Source organism: Scedosporium apiospermum (assembly GCF_000732125.1).
Source record: "Scedosporium apiospermum strain IHEM 14462 chromosome Unknown SEQ_SAPIO_0110, whole genome shotgun sequence".
NCBI lineage: Eukaryota > Fungi > Ascomycota > Sordariomycetes > Microascales > Microascaceae > Scedosporium > Scedosporium apiospermum.
This window is the reverse complement of record NW_015971811.1, coordinates 1,305,577-1,318,611: the sequence shown is the minus strand read 5'-3', so window position 1 is coordinate 1,318,611 and position 13,035 is coordinate 1,305,577. Positions and strand designations below refer to the sequence as shown.

Below are 13,035 nucleotides of genomic sequence, written 5' to 3'. Positions count from 1 at the left end.
CTACAATTTCGTATAAATTCCAGTCCCCCTCCAGTAAACCCACGATTAAGAAGTAGGAATCAGGAAAACAATAGGAGACGTAACTCTTTCCATTACTTGTGAAATCGAGTAGGAAATTTGGACAAAAGATTGTTTTTGATTAGGAAAACTCGAGAGTTAAGATTAGGATCCCGAAGTATCGAAGATATAAGGATTGGAGGAAAAACAATTGCGCTACCTATTCAAGGACAAGGGAAAGAGGGAGCCAACTCCACGCTCGGCGCCTATATCCGAGCTGGCACCTATTTGGACGGCTCAGTGTTCTCTGGAGCTTGAGGCTTGCACTTAGCATTGCAGGCCCGAACACCCTGGACGACGGACTGAGGCAGGTTCTGCTTGATCTTCTCAATCAAGTCCCCGGAGATGGCGCTGTCGAACCTGTTGTCGAGGGTATCGAGAAGCGCGTTCTGGTCAAGCTTAAAGATATTGTTGACGAGCTGGCCCGTTCCTGGATCTTCATTGGGGAGCGCCGCGACGAAAAATGCGTCTGAACAGGTCGGATTCCATTGATGATGAATGGAGCCCTGGTAGAATGGTGTCACCTCGAACTTGTTGACGGTGTTGCGGATGGGTTCGGCGCCGTTCTCGGGGACCATCTCGGTGACGAGGCTGCCTTCGATGACGAGCTGGAGCTCGGCGGAGCGGGGGTGAACGTGGAAGGTGTTGATACCGCAGGCTAGAATTGGGACTAATGTTAGAGAGGGAGCTGTTCTCTAGGAGAGAAAGTGGGTTTTTGGAAACTTACGGGCTATCCTGCCAACAGCCAGGGAGGCGCCGGTGCCAACAAGGGCTGGGAAGCTGGCGCGGTTAGCTAGCTTGACGCTTCCGCCTTGGCCCTCGGGGATGTCATCGGGGGTGAGGTTGAACTTGAAGTCCTCGGGCTTGGTGAGGATCTTGAAGCGGTCGACAGCACTATCTTGGCGTTAGTCCTCGGTACTTTTCGTGACTTGCTTTTCTTTTGTTTTTTCCTTCACTTTCTCCCCTTGGTGAAGTGGCTACTTACAGAGGAGCAAGAAGGAGCTTCTGGGTAACGGAGAGGGCGTCGGCGGGAGGAGCCTGGTTGTTGTCCTGCCGGCGCTCGTGGAAGGAGCCCGGGGCGGCGAGGACGGAGGAGGTAAAGGCGAGGACGAGAGCGGCGGCGGTGGAAGTCAAACGCATTTTGGCCGACTTAGACGCGGATATAAATAGAAAATGAAAGTGAATAGAGTATCAAGGTCGTAGAGAATAATACAAATTAGGGAGATATTAAGTTTGTCGTAAATCAGATAGACTGAAGAGATGAGGCTTCTTGGTTGGTGATAATGCGAACAATGACGATGATGATGATGGTGATGATAACTTAAAAAGATGGCCATCTGAGTGATTCCTCGTTCGTTTATATACACCATTCGCACTCGACGATGGCCAACCTTCTACGAGGGCTGTGAAGCATCGCCGGCTCCTCAAGATCCCGTCCTTAGTTCTCACCACCCAACGACATCGTCACGTCCAACAGGGCAAGACACAGACCCAGCCCAGTGGAAGACCGCCCCCAAACCATTGAGGGATGACGACGAGAATAGACGCCAGGAGCCGCCATCCTCATGGGGCTGCGCTTCGGCGGCTAGGGCCCGGGAATTTGAGTTTCCGGGGTGCTTCTCCGCCCGGAAGGGACTCGAGCCGAGTGGAAAATGACGAAGAAGGATGGGCCGGAGTCGTTCTGTTCTTGAACGAATGGTGGGCTGGGGAAAGTGTGCGTGGCGGAGCCCAACTGCCAGAACGGATTGGGAATATTTGATTCCTGCAGCACACCCAACCCTCGATCTGGTTGCGCGTTGGAACAAAACCCTCCAACTCTATTCGACACACACATCGCTGGGTGGGTGGTTGCTGACCATTAGGCTTGGAGGATGCAAGGTCAAATCCTTCTCACTGCCCTGGGTGGTCGGGGACGTCAGCGGCTGAGATCTGAGAACGATGGACGTGTCAATGTTCTTTCTTTAGAAGATTGTGCATATCTCCAAAACGCGCAGTCATTGGACCATAGCAATCACTGCCTTTTTTTTCAAATTCCCCAGAGAGCGTAGCAAGAAATAGAGAAAAAAAAAAAAAAAAAAACCCCTGGGGTTTCGGCGTTCCTTAAGCAGAAGAAACAGTAAACCGCATTGAGTCAGAATATCATTCCCGCTTCGTGCTCCAAGACAACCTAAAAATGTTTCGGAGGAAATGTTTCGAAACTTTGTTTCTTGTTTAGAGCCCCAAGGGTCCGGATTTGGATGGCTTCGGCCCCCAAGATCGGATTATTCCTGACCTGTCGCTGTCAATGCCGCCTCAGCCTTCCGGATCTGCGTCGATCCGTACGTCGCCTCGTCTTTACGAAGTCGTTGGTAGGGTCGCCACGCTTCCACCCCACCGAACAGTGACATTCCAGCCTTCGGATTCCATAAATTCCAGTTCTAGAAATCCTGAGAGTGAGTGAGGGCGAGAGTGAGAGCCAGTGAGGTGTCAGCGCTTCCGTGAGTGGTGTGTGTGTGTTGGTTGCCAGCACAGCCACGAGTTAATTTTGGCATCAAATCCGGGGAGAAAATAATCGAAATAATAATGAAAATAATAGTAATACGTCGTGGATACTAGCACCGGATTCGCCCCGCTGCCCCGGGCTATCCATTCGTAGGACAAATCGAGCTCAAATCGAGTTAACAAACAAAAGGTGGGCAGCAAGTCATTTTGCAGATGGTGTCGTGGGATGCTGGATGCCGGACTCGCCAAACAGCAAGGACATCTCTTAGAGCTTGCTCTGCTTTCTCCTCTCTCAGCATTCTTCCGAGTCACACGACAACGGGCTTCAGTCCAAATACTCCGTACACTAACGAGTTCATGGACCAAAACATGCACGTGGCGAGGGAGACAGGACGTAACCCAACTGCCATCGGTCTGGTAGTGGGAGCGGGTATCGCGGGCATGATCCGAAATGTGACCTAGGATCGCTTCGGGTGATACGTTGCGTCTTCGCTTTCAAGTCTCGAGAGAAGATACTGATCAACCTCTTCAAATAGCCGTCGCTGCTTGAGCCGACTGGCTGGATGGATTGGATGCATATTGGACGGGAAAGACAAATAACAAAATAGCAAAATAACAAAACACCCTTGTAAGTAATCTATCTGCATTTAGCCAAAGCAAGATGGAATCGGGTCGATTATGAAGGTAATCCTCTTCTCCGACTACGGACGACCGCGATGCGATCCAGATGGCGGAATTGCCCGCATAATATCGCTTGGTTACTCGGACATCATCAATATAAGCGGCCTGCAAGTGTCTGCGGTAATGGCATTCATCCTGGGTTCTGGGAATCGGCGGACGGCTTGGGTGGAAAGTAGAAATCGCGATGTACCCGGCCTGGTCCTTGCTTGGATGATTGTCTTAACAGCCAAATGTTTTCGTCGATCATTGGTCTTTCAATGATTAGGAAAAAAACACGCGAGATGAGAGACTTCCGTCTTTTCTGTCATGATCCTAGCCTTGCGTGGGGACAGCCGAGAGACAATATCGGCCTGGTAACGTACAATATCGTAGTATTGGCTGTCCTCGGCCCTATTTTTTTCGACGTTTCGGCAGTGTTGCAATTGCTTCTTCGCCTCGTGTCAGATCGTAGGAGCTCTGCCGCCTGCTGGGATCAATTCATCACATCACCTTTCCTCTCCAACACTGGCCAGGAATCATGAGTTCATGACGGTAGAATGTGGGTTCCTGCCTCTTAGTGCACATATAGTGCACTTCTTAACGGTGAACTGGTCAGATCGTTGCCTCCTCGGGGCTTAGGCTGCGGCTAAGGTGAATGAACCCACAGCAGAAAATGAGCAGAGCGAACGATTTCACGATAACTCCCCGCCGGTTTCTGAGGTAATTCCTGCGTGCGAAAGGAGACCCTAGGGCGTTGGCCAATTAAGAGAAGACCTGAAATTTTTAATCATCTTAATCTAGCTGCAGGGACGAGTCAAAGTTGTGGAGAAGACGAGAGCATCAGCAGATCCTAATGCAGGACGACGGCTTGACTTGTACATCAGCATTACTGCGAGGTACGCCGTATGGAGCCGTTAGTGATGCGCAGAGCCTGTCACTTGATGGATGAGAGGCACTTCGAAGTACTTCGTACCCGATGGCATGACAAGTACACAGGTAAACTGAGATGTAAAAAGGACAAAGGACTGTCCGCATCAGAATTGCTGCTGCCGATCTCACTTGGAGACGAAATGAACCCTCGAAAATTTTGTGCCGCCGAACATAACAATCACAATATTAATCCGGCACGAACATTGGTCTAGAAAACAGTTGAATGAAATGCTCCAGGACATGGAAACTCACCGTGAAGCCCAGCAAGAATTTCGGCTGAGGTAATAATCCTTGAAATTCCACAGGGCAACCCATGTTCTTGGTGCCATGTGGTCTGCCACGACACTCTCGCCAATGGTGCACTGCAGTCCATCGTGGCTACCACCATCGTGGTCCAATTACCGAACAGTGAAGCGACATTGATCCCTGCTCTGCGAGTGCTTGTCTGGACTTGCTAAAAATCAATATTTGCAGTCGCCATTGGGCTGGTGGATTGTGCACTTATATTGTGGTCGGCGCCTCTTGAGCATCAGAGGAAGGTGGAAGAGGGCATGTCAAGGCCCAAGAGAAGGGGAGGAAATGAGCGCCTGCCCTTGGTTGGTTGTGCATCAAGACCAAAATGTCCAAGTGCCAGAATGCTCATTTCGTTTGTACCTGCTCCGGGTCAAGCTCAATTTGCGATCCAGCTCTGATTGGTCCCTGGAACCCTGGGTACCTGGCTAGCCTTTTAAGCTCCTGCGAGGTACCTGAGCTACTTCGGTACCTCATCTCATTTTCCGGCCCCGCGACCCAATCATTCGAGCCGATCACTTGCGGATCCCCTGTCTTTGGGTGGGGCGGGACGACGAGAAAGAACCGTCGAGATTTCTCCAGGGGTTATGGAGGGGTTATGCTTGCCCCAGAAACAGAAAATTGGACCATTTTCGCTCTCCAAGTTCACTGGGAAGTACTTCTCAGTACAAAGTACAGCATGGCCTTCTTAATGAAGGCCACTCGGGCTTTCCCCTTCATCTGCTTATGGGTAGGCGCGGGTCAGAGAAATGGCTCTGAGACGAGGCCCGTACCCCATTGTTCTCGACGTGTGCTAAATCGTCCGAAGTACCCAATGGATACCACCATGACACACTCGCTTCTAGTTCCTGACGTGACTCTTGTATGCGAGGCAGTGTAACTGCCATGTATAGTTACGGTTCTGATGACCCCCCTGTACCCCGTTGCTTCAGATCGTTAACCCGTCGACGCCCAAGGTTGTACCCCGAGGAGTAAGTATACCCCTCCACTACATACGCGAACGGAAAGCTGTGCGGCAGGACCCAATCTGGAATTACCCTCTTCAAAGCCACCCCCGTCAACTCTTCGCCTGGCTGTGGCTAACGCTGGCTCCTGGTGCACTGGGATATGAGATGGAGACCAGGCCAAAGGATTTTCTCCTGTCATCCTATCCCTTCTTCTGCCTCCCCTCATCATCCTGGTCCTATCCTCACTCATTTTCTGTCCACGCTCCTTCCCCTGTACAGAGTACATGCCATTCATTTTCTCCCCGTTTTCGTTCACTTTTTCTCGCTCGCGTTGTTGAGATTTCTGCTTTGCCCCTTCACCCCGACACTCATTTGCCGAACTACTCGAGATTGCCCAGCGCCCGTCCTACCGTGTCCGTGATAGTCTCTCGTTTACACCTCGTCGAACGTACGGATCGGAATCGAACGAGACCCAACACCTCGAGTCTCGCGCCAAGAATATCTGACTTGCACACATCTAGGAGCCACATGGTGCTCACTGCTTTTTGATACTCGCCTCGTCAAGAAACTTGCTTCAACTTACATGAATTTTACGCAATATACCCAACCAAGCCTTCGTTTACTCAACAAGAATCTTTCCTGATATCACGCGCAAGCCGCGCTTGACAAGCAGTGTCCCTGCGTCACTGTTGGAGTCCCGATTAACTCCGGTCCTTTCTCCCTCTTACTCTTCACGCACGCCTACACGAAGTTCGATCCGCGATGAGGCTCTCTGGCGTGTCCGCGGCCTTGGTGCTGCTTTCGGTCGACGTTGTTTACGGTCACGGTCACCGCCATATTCACCGACGACAAGCCCATGTGCACCGACCCAGTCCTAGGGCGAACGACCCTGCTCCTGCCATCGAAAAGCGTACTACCTGCTCGCTTCCTAACGACGGCGATCTCCACTATGTTCCTGGCGGCATGAACAACGGTTTCGCAATGAGCCCCGATCAGCCCTGCACCGCCGGCATGTACTGCCCGATTGCTTGCAAGCCCGGCAAGGTTATGGCCCAGTGGGAACCTGGGTCGTCTTACAACTATCCTTCCTCGATGGTAAGTTGCTCGGCGGTGGTTATCATGGCGCGTTTTGCTCGGCGGAATATGTACTAATTTCATATCGTAGAACGGTGGCCTGTACTGCGATTCAAATGGTCAGGCGCAGAAGCCATTCAAGGATTCTCCCTACTGTGTTGATGGAACCGGCTCCATCAATGCTGTGAATGAGGCGGGAAGCAAGGTGTCCTTCTGCCAGACGGTCCTCCCTGGAAATGAAGCCATGTTGATCCCGACCGTCGTTGACAGCAGCGCTGTTCTCGCTGTCCCTGATCCTAGCTACTGGGCTTCGACTGCTGCCCAGTAAGCCATGTCTCCACCATACTTGTCTCGAACCGTATCACTAACAAGAATACTCCGTAGCTATTACATCAACCCTCCTGGTGTTGGCGATGAAGGCTGCATCTGGGGTGACAGCTCGAAGCCTATCGGCAACTGGGCTCCGTATGTTGCCGGTGCGAATACTGACAAGAGTGGTCAGACCTTCGTCAAGCTTGGTTTCAATCCTATTTTCGAATTCGAGGGTGCTGGTCTCGAGAAGAACCCTCTCACTTTCGGCGTCAAGATCGAGTGCCCTGGCGGTGGATGCAACGGTCTCCCCTGCGAGCTCAACCCGGCCAAGAAGGGATTGGGCGACGTCGTCAGCAATCAGTCGGCCGTCGGAGCTGGTGGCTCGTCGTTCTGCGTTGTGACTGTCCCGTCTGGTTCTAAGGCTAATATTGTTGTTTTCAACACCGACGGCTCGAGTGGTGGAAATAACAATAAGGACAAGGAGAAGGAGAAGCCACAGCCTCAGCCGCAACCTGAGACCACTAAAGTGAAGGAGGAACCCTCGCCAAGCTCCACAGCCGATGCACCTTCATCTTCCGCGGAGGCTGAAAGCGAAAGCACGACTGAGGGCCCGTCCAGTTCTACCCGTCCCACCGTCAAGCCTGGTATCTTCCTTGAAACTGATGCGCAGACGTCGAACTCGCCTTCTACCCAGAGCTCAGATGACTCGGCTCCCACCAGTGCTGACTCGACCCCGACCGAGTCCCAGTCCAACGAGAACGAGGCTCCCGGTCTTCAGCAAGGTAGCGCTGCTGTTGCTGGCCTCGTGGTCGCACTGGCGGCTGCAGCTGTCTTGTACTGATTTCACTGTTTGATCTCACCACCGCCTCCCTTGGTCATTACTGCTTGGCGTCTTCTTATTTTCTTCGCTTCCCAGCCAGGGTGTGATACCCTTGTTTCACTTCTCGCGTCAAATTTCCCCGCGTGCCTCTTCTATCGGGACAGCGCCGATCGCAGTCTGCGCTCTCGTTGCTGTCTCCGTCGACATTTGCACGCCGCCTGAGAGAACCGCCCATACGCTCAACCCTCGCGACCGCATCACGAACACGCCTTTTCTTTTGGAGATGAATCCCCTTCCCAATATATGGCTGCCTTCGTTTTGATTTTCTCGGCCTGTCCTCATCTGCCCGGTGCCAATCATGTGTAACGATGTCGACCAAAAACCGTCTTCAACTTCCGTATGGCCTAGGCGAAGAATGCGACATTTCTTTCTTTTCTGCTTTTACTGCACTTAGAACCTGCCATACGACATATTATATCTTCCAGCCACTTACCGGCGAATATTGTTTATTCTTATTCTGTCTCCGGCTCACTTCCATTCCTCGATATCCACCGCAAATCTGCAGATTGTGCGACTTTACTTTCAAACGATATACCCAATTCCCGGATCTGACGAGCCCGGGAGCTTTTTTGGCCAATCCTGAATTGGCCTCACTTTTTTCCTCGACTTCTCTCGTTACTCGAGAACCTCGTGTCCTCAGTCACACGTTCTCTTTACAACATGCCAGAACCTTCGCGTCCCTCGGCGAGCGGACTGGAGAGGCTGCTTCTTTTTTTGCCTTCTATACTGTCCGTGGGGATTGAAGGACAGGTACAGTTTGGAGCTATTACAACTTCTCATGGATAAATTTGAGGAATACATTGGAAGGGAGCCGGGACCAAACACTATTGTTCATTCTTTTCTCGGGGTGGATATTACAAGGCGATGGGATAGTTGGGATCTTTTTTTCTTCTTTTTTTCCAGATCATTCTTGGCTTTTTTTGGGTTTTATTAGTTACTCCTCACGAGTTTACGATGAACTGGGAGGTGTTTGTATGTATGCGTATATATATGTCCCTTCTGCCAGAGCTCGAGACAGTTGAGCAGGAGCAGAGGGGGAGTATATATAGCGAGGCATGGAAACGGCGGTTAGGAAAATAAAAGAAGGGACGATGTACTTGAGGGGATGATTGATTGGTTTTATGTTGGAGAGGAAGAATTGAAAATAGCTTAAAAACTTGGGCTCTCATGACATTTGGATGTGAACGTTGACTTGATGAATGCCTTTGTATGCGCATATATATTATAACTATACTAGAAAGCCTATCGTTGACTTGTATCCGGGCGGAAAGCGTGGTGCTCGTGCTACCCAACTACTTCGTATGCTCAAGAAAAAAGGTCGTTATTATTCCCCCCAAAAATCCTTAGCATCCCGTCCCTTCACGCCTTCACCCAACCCGGCACATCATCCCAATCCACATCCTCCTCGTACCTCCTCTCCCTAATCGCCCGAGCAACAACAGGCCACCCGGCCGCAACAGCGCCCTTCGTCTTCGCCCCCAGCACGGCGAACTTTGCCATGTCGTGAGCGAGATAGCCGTGCAGGAGCCCCTGCTGCACCAGCGCGGCGACGGTGAGTTCGATGTCCTGGGGTGTGACGGGGGCATTGCCCCAGATCAGGCCCTCGTTGGGGCGTAGTTTTTTCCTCTTGTAGCTGGCCGGGGATGGGAAGGTGGCTGTTGTTGTTGGTGGGGATCCCTCGAGGCGGTTTTGGAGGTACGTGGCTGCTGCGAGGAGGTGGGTGAGGTCGAGGAGGGGCGCTTTGCGGGAGTTGGGGTCCGTCGGGGGCGTGTATGTGAGGAGGAAGACGCGGCGGGAGAGGGAACGCCAGAGGTAAGGACGCAGCCTGTTCGACAACGTGAGCAGGATACCCTTCTCGAAGAGCCACGATTCGTGGGCCGCAAGGGTCTCCTGGAAGAGGAAAAAGTCACCCCTGCGAACAGCTTCGGCGATGGGGTGAAAGATTGGCGCGAGGGGCTGCGCTTCGGGTCGGGAGAGGAGCTCACGGGACGGCAGGACGCCGAGGAGGAGATTCGCGGGGATGAGGTAGGTGAGGATGAGGGTGCGGTGGGAGGTGAAGCTGGGCGGGGTCTGGAGGTAGGCGCTGGAGAGGCAGGCGGAGGCGCGGCTGAAGTGGTTGTTGGCGAGGTTGAAGCGGCCGAGGTAGTAGAGGAAGGTGACGCGTTGGGCTGCGGGATAGAGGGAGAGAGGGGGGGAGTTTGTGGAGATGTTGGTGAAGATTTGTTTCGCGAGATGGGTTTTGCGACACTTTTGAGAGGAGTCAGTTATCAAGGCTTGAGGGAGATGAGTGAGAAAAAAAATGAAATACATACAGCGAAGAGTAACTTGAGCACGAGGTTCGCGAACATGTAGACGCCCACTTTCTTCCCCTCGGGCTTGCCGTATCGCGCGCTCGACCTATCCGTCAAGCACGTCGTGAAGATCTTTTGGATGATTTCGGCCGATGACTCGGCTACGGACTTCCTGCCCTCTTCGTCGCCTCCGCGGAGTCTGCTGGTGAGATCGGGTCGCTTGTTAAGCATCATGGTGAGTTGGGCGAGGACTTCGCTCAGCGACATGCTCGTCTTTAGGAGCATGCCGCCGTAGGTGGGATTTGCGAAGGCGGTGCTGCATGAGCTGTTGTTGGTTTCGAAAGACACGATGTCAGCGACCAAGAAAAACAAGTTATTTGGAAGATTGAGGTTCGTTCTTCGCTGCTCCGTCCATAGCAGTGCAACTCATCGAGGATGACCACATACTTTACCAATCCACACAACAACGAATGCGCCCTCGACAAATCCTGAAAATCCACATCTCTCCAAAACCCAAAATAATCCTTCACGAACGTCACGAACCCGGGCCACGGCGACCCCTGCCCCTCGCTCACGTCGTCCTCCTCCGGGAGCCCCCCTTCAACGGCCGCCTCTAGCGCCGCGTCACCGCCTCCGTACCGCTCCTTGAGCTCGCCTGCGAGCTTGTAGTATTGAGGAGACGCATTGGGCGAGACTTGGAGCCAGGCGCGGAGGTTGTCGCCGTCTTGGGCGCGGACGAAGCTGCGGAGCTGGGTGAGGAATTCATTGACGAGACTCATTTGTTAGGTTTGGGGTTTTCAGTAAATTGATGAAATTACTTAAGAATAGAGAAAGATGAGAATGAGAAGGTGAGAAGGATTCCCCTGTCGGAAGGGTGATGGGCTGGGGGGTGCACTTTCAATGTTTCGTTTGTTGTGAATGTGAGGTTGAGAGGACAGTGTGAAAATTTGGGGACGTGAGTGCGTTTTCGAGGGCGGTTGGATCGCGCTTCTTGCCTCGATTGATATCTTCGCTCTCCAGTCCTCTTTCTTACCCTCATACCAAATCACGGACACAACACGATTCTTAGAAGTAGGGAAGCGGAGCAGACGCGGTTCAAGATAGGTTTCATGAGTTTTTTTCTTCTTAATTCATATGCAATTTCTACAATGGTACATGACTTCCCATCAGGGATCGGCACTTAACACCCTACTCCTCGCTGGCCCGACCACTTTGGCCTTTAGCTGGCAAACTTAAATCATGCCAGGCGATATAGGCCAGAGGGCTTGTGGCCATCTTCCCCATTCATAGATCGTGATAAAATACCCATATGTCGTGCATGTCCTCTGTCCAAGATACATCGCACTATTCAAGGGAAGCGAAGGCAGGCTCCGGCTCCCTCAAAAGCTCATTTCATCCCCTCGTCTGGGCATTTACGCCCTTCAGTTTACCGCAGTCGCATATGTTAGTGTCTTACTCGACAGACTTGATCCTCTGGACGACGATGGCCGTGGCCGCACCACCTCCGTTGCAGATGGCGGCAACACCGTATTGGCCGGGCTGGAGCTGGTGGAGAAGAGTGGTGAGGATACGCGAACCGGAGCTGCCGAGGGCGTGGCCGAGGGAGATGGCGCCTCCCAAGGGGTTAACATTGGCGTTCTCAAGACCGAGGAGCTAGGAGGACCAAATGTTAGCGTGTGTTGTCGAACGGAAGACTCTTCATAATTCATCTGCTTTCCAGCGACTTACCTTTCCGTTGGCCTGGATGACGGCGGCGAAAGCCTCGTTGAACTCCCAGACCGAGACCTGGTCCTTGGTGATACCGGCCCTCTCGAGCGCAATAGGAACAGCCTTGGAGGGGGCAATAGGGAAGTCGATAGGATCAACGGCGGCGTCAGCGTGGCCGACGATCTTGGCGAGGACCCTGGAGTCGGCACCGAACTCCTTAGCAATCTCCTTGCTGCCGAGGACGAGGGCGCTGGCGCCGTCGTTGAAGGTGGAGGCGTTGGCAGCGGTGACGGTGCCAGTGCCGTCCCGAACGAAGGCAGGCTTCAAGGTGGGAACCTTCTCGAGCTTGACGTCACGGAAACCCTCATCGGTATCGATAACGACCTCACCCTTCCTCTGCTGAACCGTCACGGGGACAATCTCGTCCTGGAAAGCCTTGGCGTCCCAAGCGGCCTGGGCCCTCTTGTACGACTGGATCGCATACTCGTCCTGCATCTCCCTGGTAATACCGAACTTCTTCGCAGTGTTCTCGGCGCAGTTACCCATGTGGATCTGCTCGTAAACGTCGGTCAAGCCGTCCTTGATGAGACCGTCCTCGAGCTTGATGTTGCCGAAAGCGGGGAGGCCACTGGCCCTGGGGAGGTAGTAGGGGACCCTCGACATGTTCTCGAAACCACCAGCGACCTGGGCCTCAGCGAGGCCGAGCTGGATGTTCTGGGCGGCGAGGACGACGGCCTTGAGACCGGAGGCGCAGACCTTGTTGACGGTGACAGCCTCGACGCTGGTGGGGAGGCCGGCGAATATCGCGGCCTGGCGGGCGGGGGACTGGCCGACGGAACCCTGGAGGACGTTGCCCATGTAGACATCGGTGATCTTGGAGACGGGGACCTTGGACTTTTCGATCGCCGACTTGATCGCGACAGCGCCGAGCTGGGGCGCGGGGACGGTCACGAAGGAGCCATTGAACTAATGCAAATCGATTCACTTTAGCACTCCCTTCTACGATTTCAAGAAAGGATTACCCGGAAAGATAAAAGATCTTACCTTGGCGGTGGGTGTCCTCGAAGCGCTCAGAATGTAAGCATCTCGGATCTCTTGACAGAGGGGGGCTCGACTGGAGAAGCCTCGGCGGACATTGAGCTGGGCAATGCGCCTGGTCATAGAGGCAGACTGCCTGAGGGGAAGCGCCACCATCTTGTTGCTGAAAAGTAGGTATATGATATCACGAACTCGAAAAACCGCACACACGAAGAGAACAAGAAAGAAAAAAAGGCAAAAAAAAAAAGAGGATTCGTGCGAGAATTAAAAAAGGGTCAACAACAAAATCCAGATCGGTCTTCGCAGGGTGGAGATTCCGTCAGGTGGAGGGGCCAGAATTGGAGCAGGCAAAGGGATTGGCGCCGGC

General features: G+C 52.9%; 3 protein-coding genes across 3 annotated transcripts; 1 reads left to right on the top strand and 2 right to left on the bottom strand.

Annotated features, from left to right (window-relative positions):
• Nucleotides 1-281: 281 nt before the first annotated feature.
• On the bottom strand, nt 282-1,197 carry SAPIO_CDS7307 (uncharacterized protein; the record flags this gene model as incomplete). The annotated part of the gene is made up of 3 exons (XM_016789192.1): nt 282-715; nt 785-951; nt 1,043-1,197. The coding sequence occupies 3 exons, from the start codon at nt 1,195-1,197 to the stop codon at nt 282-284; spliced, it is 756 nt and encodes a 251-aa protein (XP_016641019.1).
• A 4,931-nt stretch (nt 1,198-6,128) lies between these two features.
• SAPIO_CDS7306 (uncharacterized protein) lies at nt 6,129-7,593 on the top strand (the record flags this gene model as incomplete). Its single annotated transcript, XM_016789191.1, has 3 exons — nt 6,129-6,461; nt 6,532-6,764; nt 6,825-7,593. 3 exons carry the CDS (start codon nt 6,129-6,131, stop codon nt 7,591-7,593), a joined length of 1,335 nt encoding a protein of 444 aa, XP_016641018.1.
• A 1,398-nt stretch (nt 7,594-8,991) lies between these two features.
• Nucleotides 8,992-12,824, bottom strand: SAPIO_CDS7305 (Acetyl-CoA C-acetyltransferase; the record flags this gene model as incomplete). Its single annotated transcript, XM_016789190.1, has 6 exons — nt 8,992-9,879; nt 9,945-10,248; nt 10,467-10,697; nt 11,380-11,576; nt 11,652-12,596; nt 12,675-12,824. 6 exons carry the CDS (start codon nt 12,822-12,824, stop codon nt 8,992-8,994), a joined length of 2,715 nt encoding a protein of 904 aa, XP_016641017.1.
• Nucleotides 12,825-13,035: the final 211 nt, after the last annotated feature.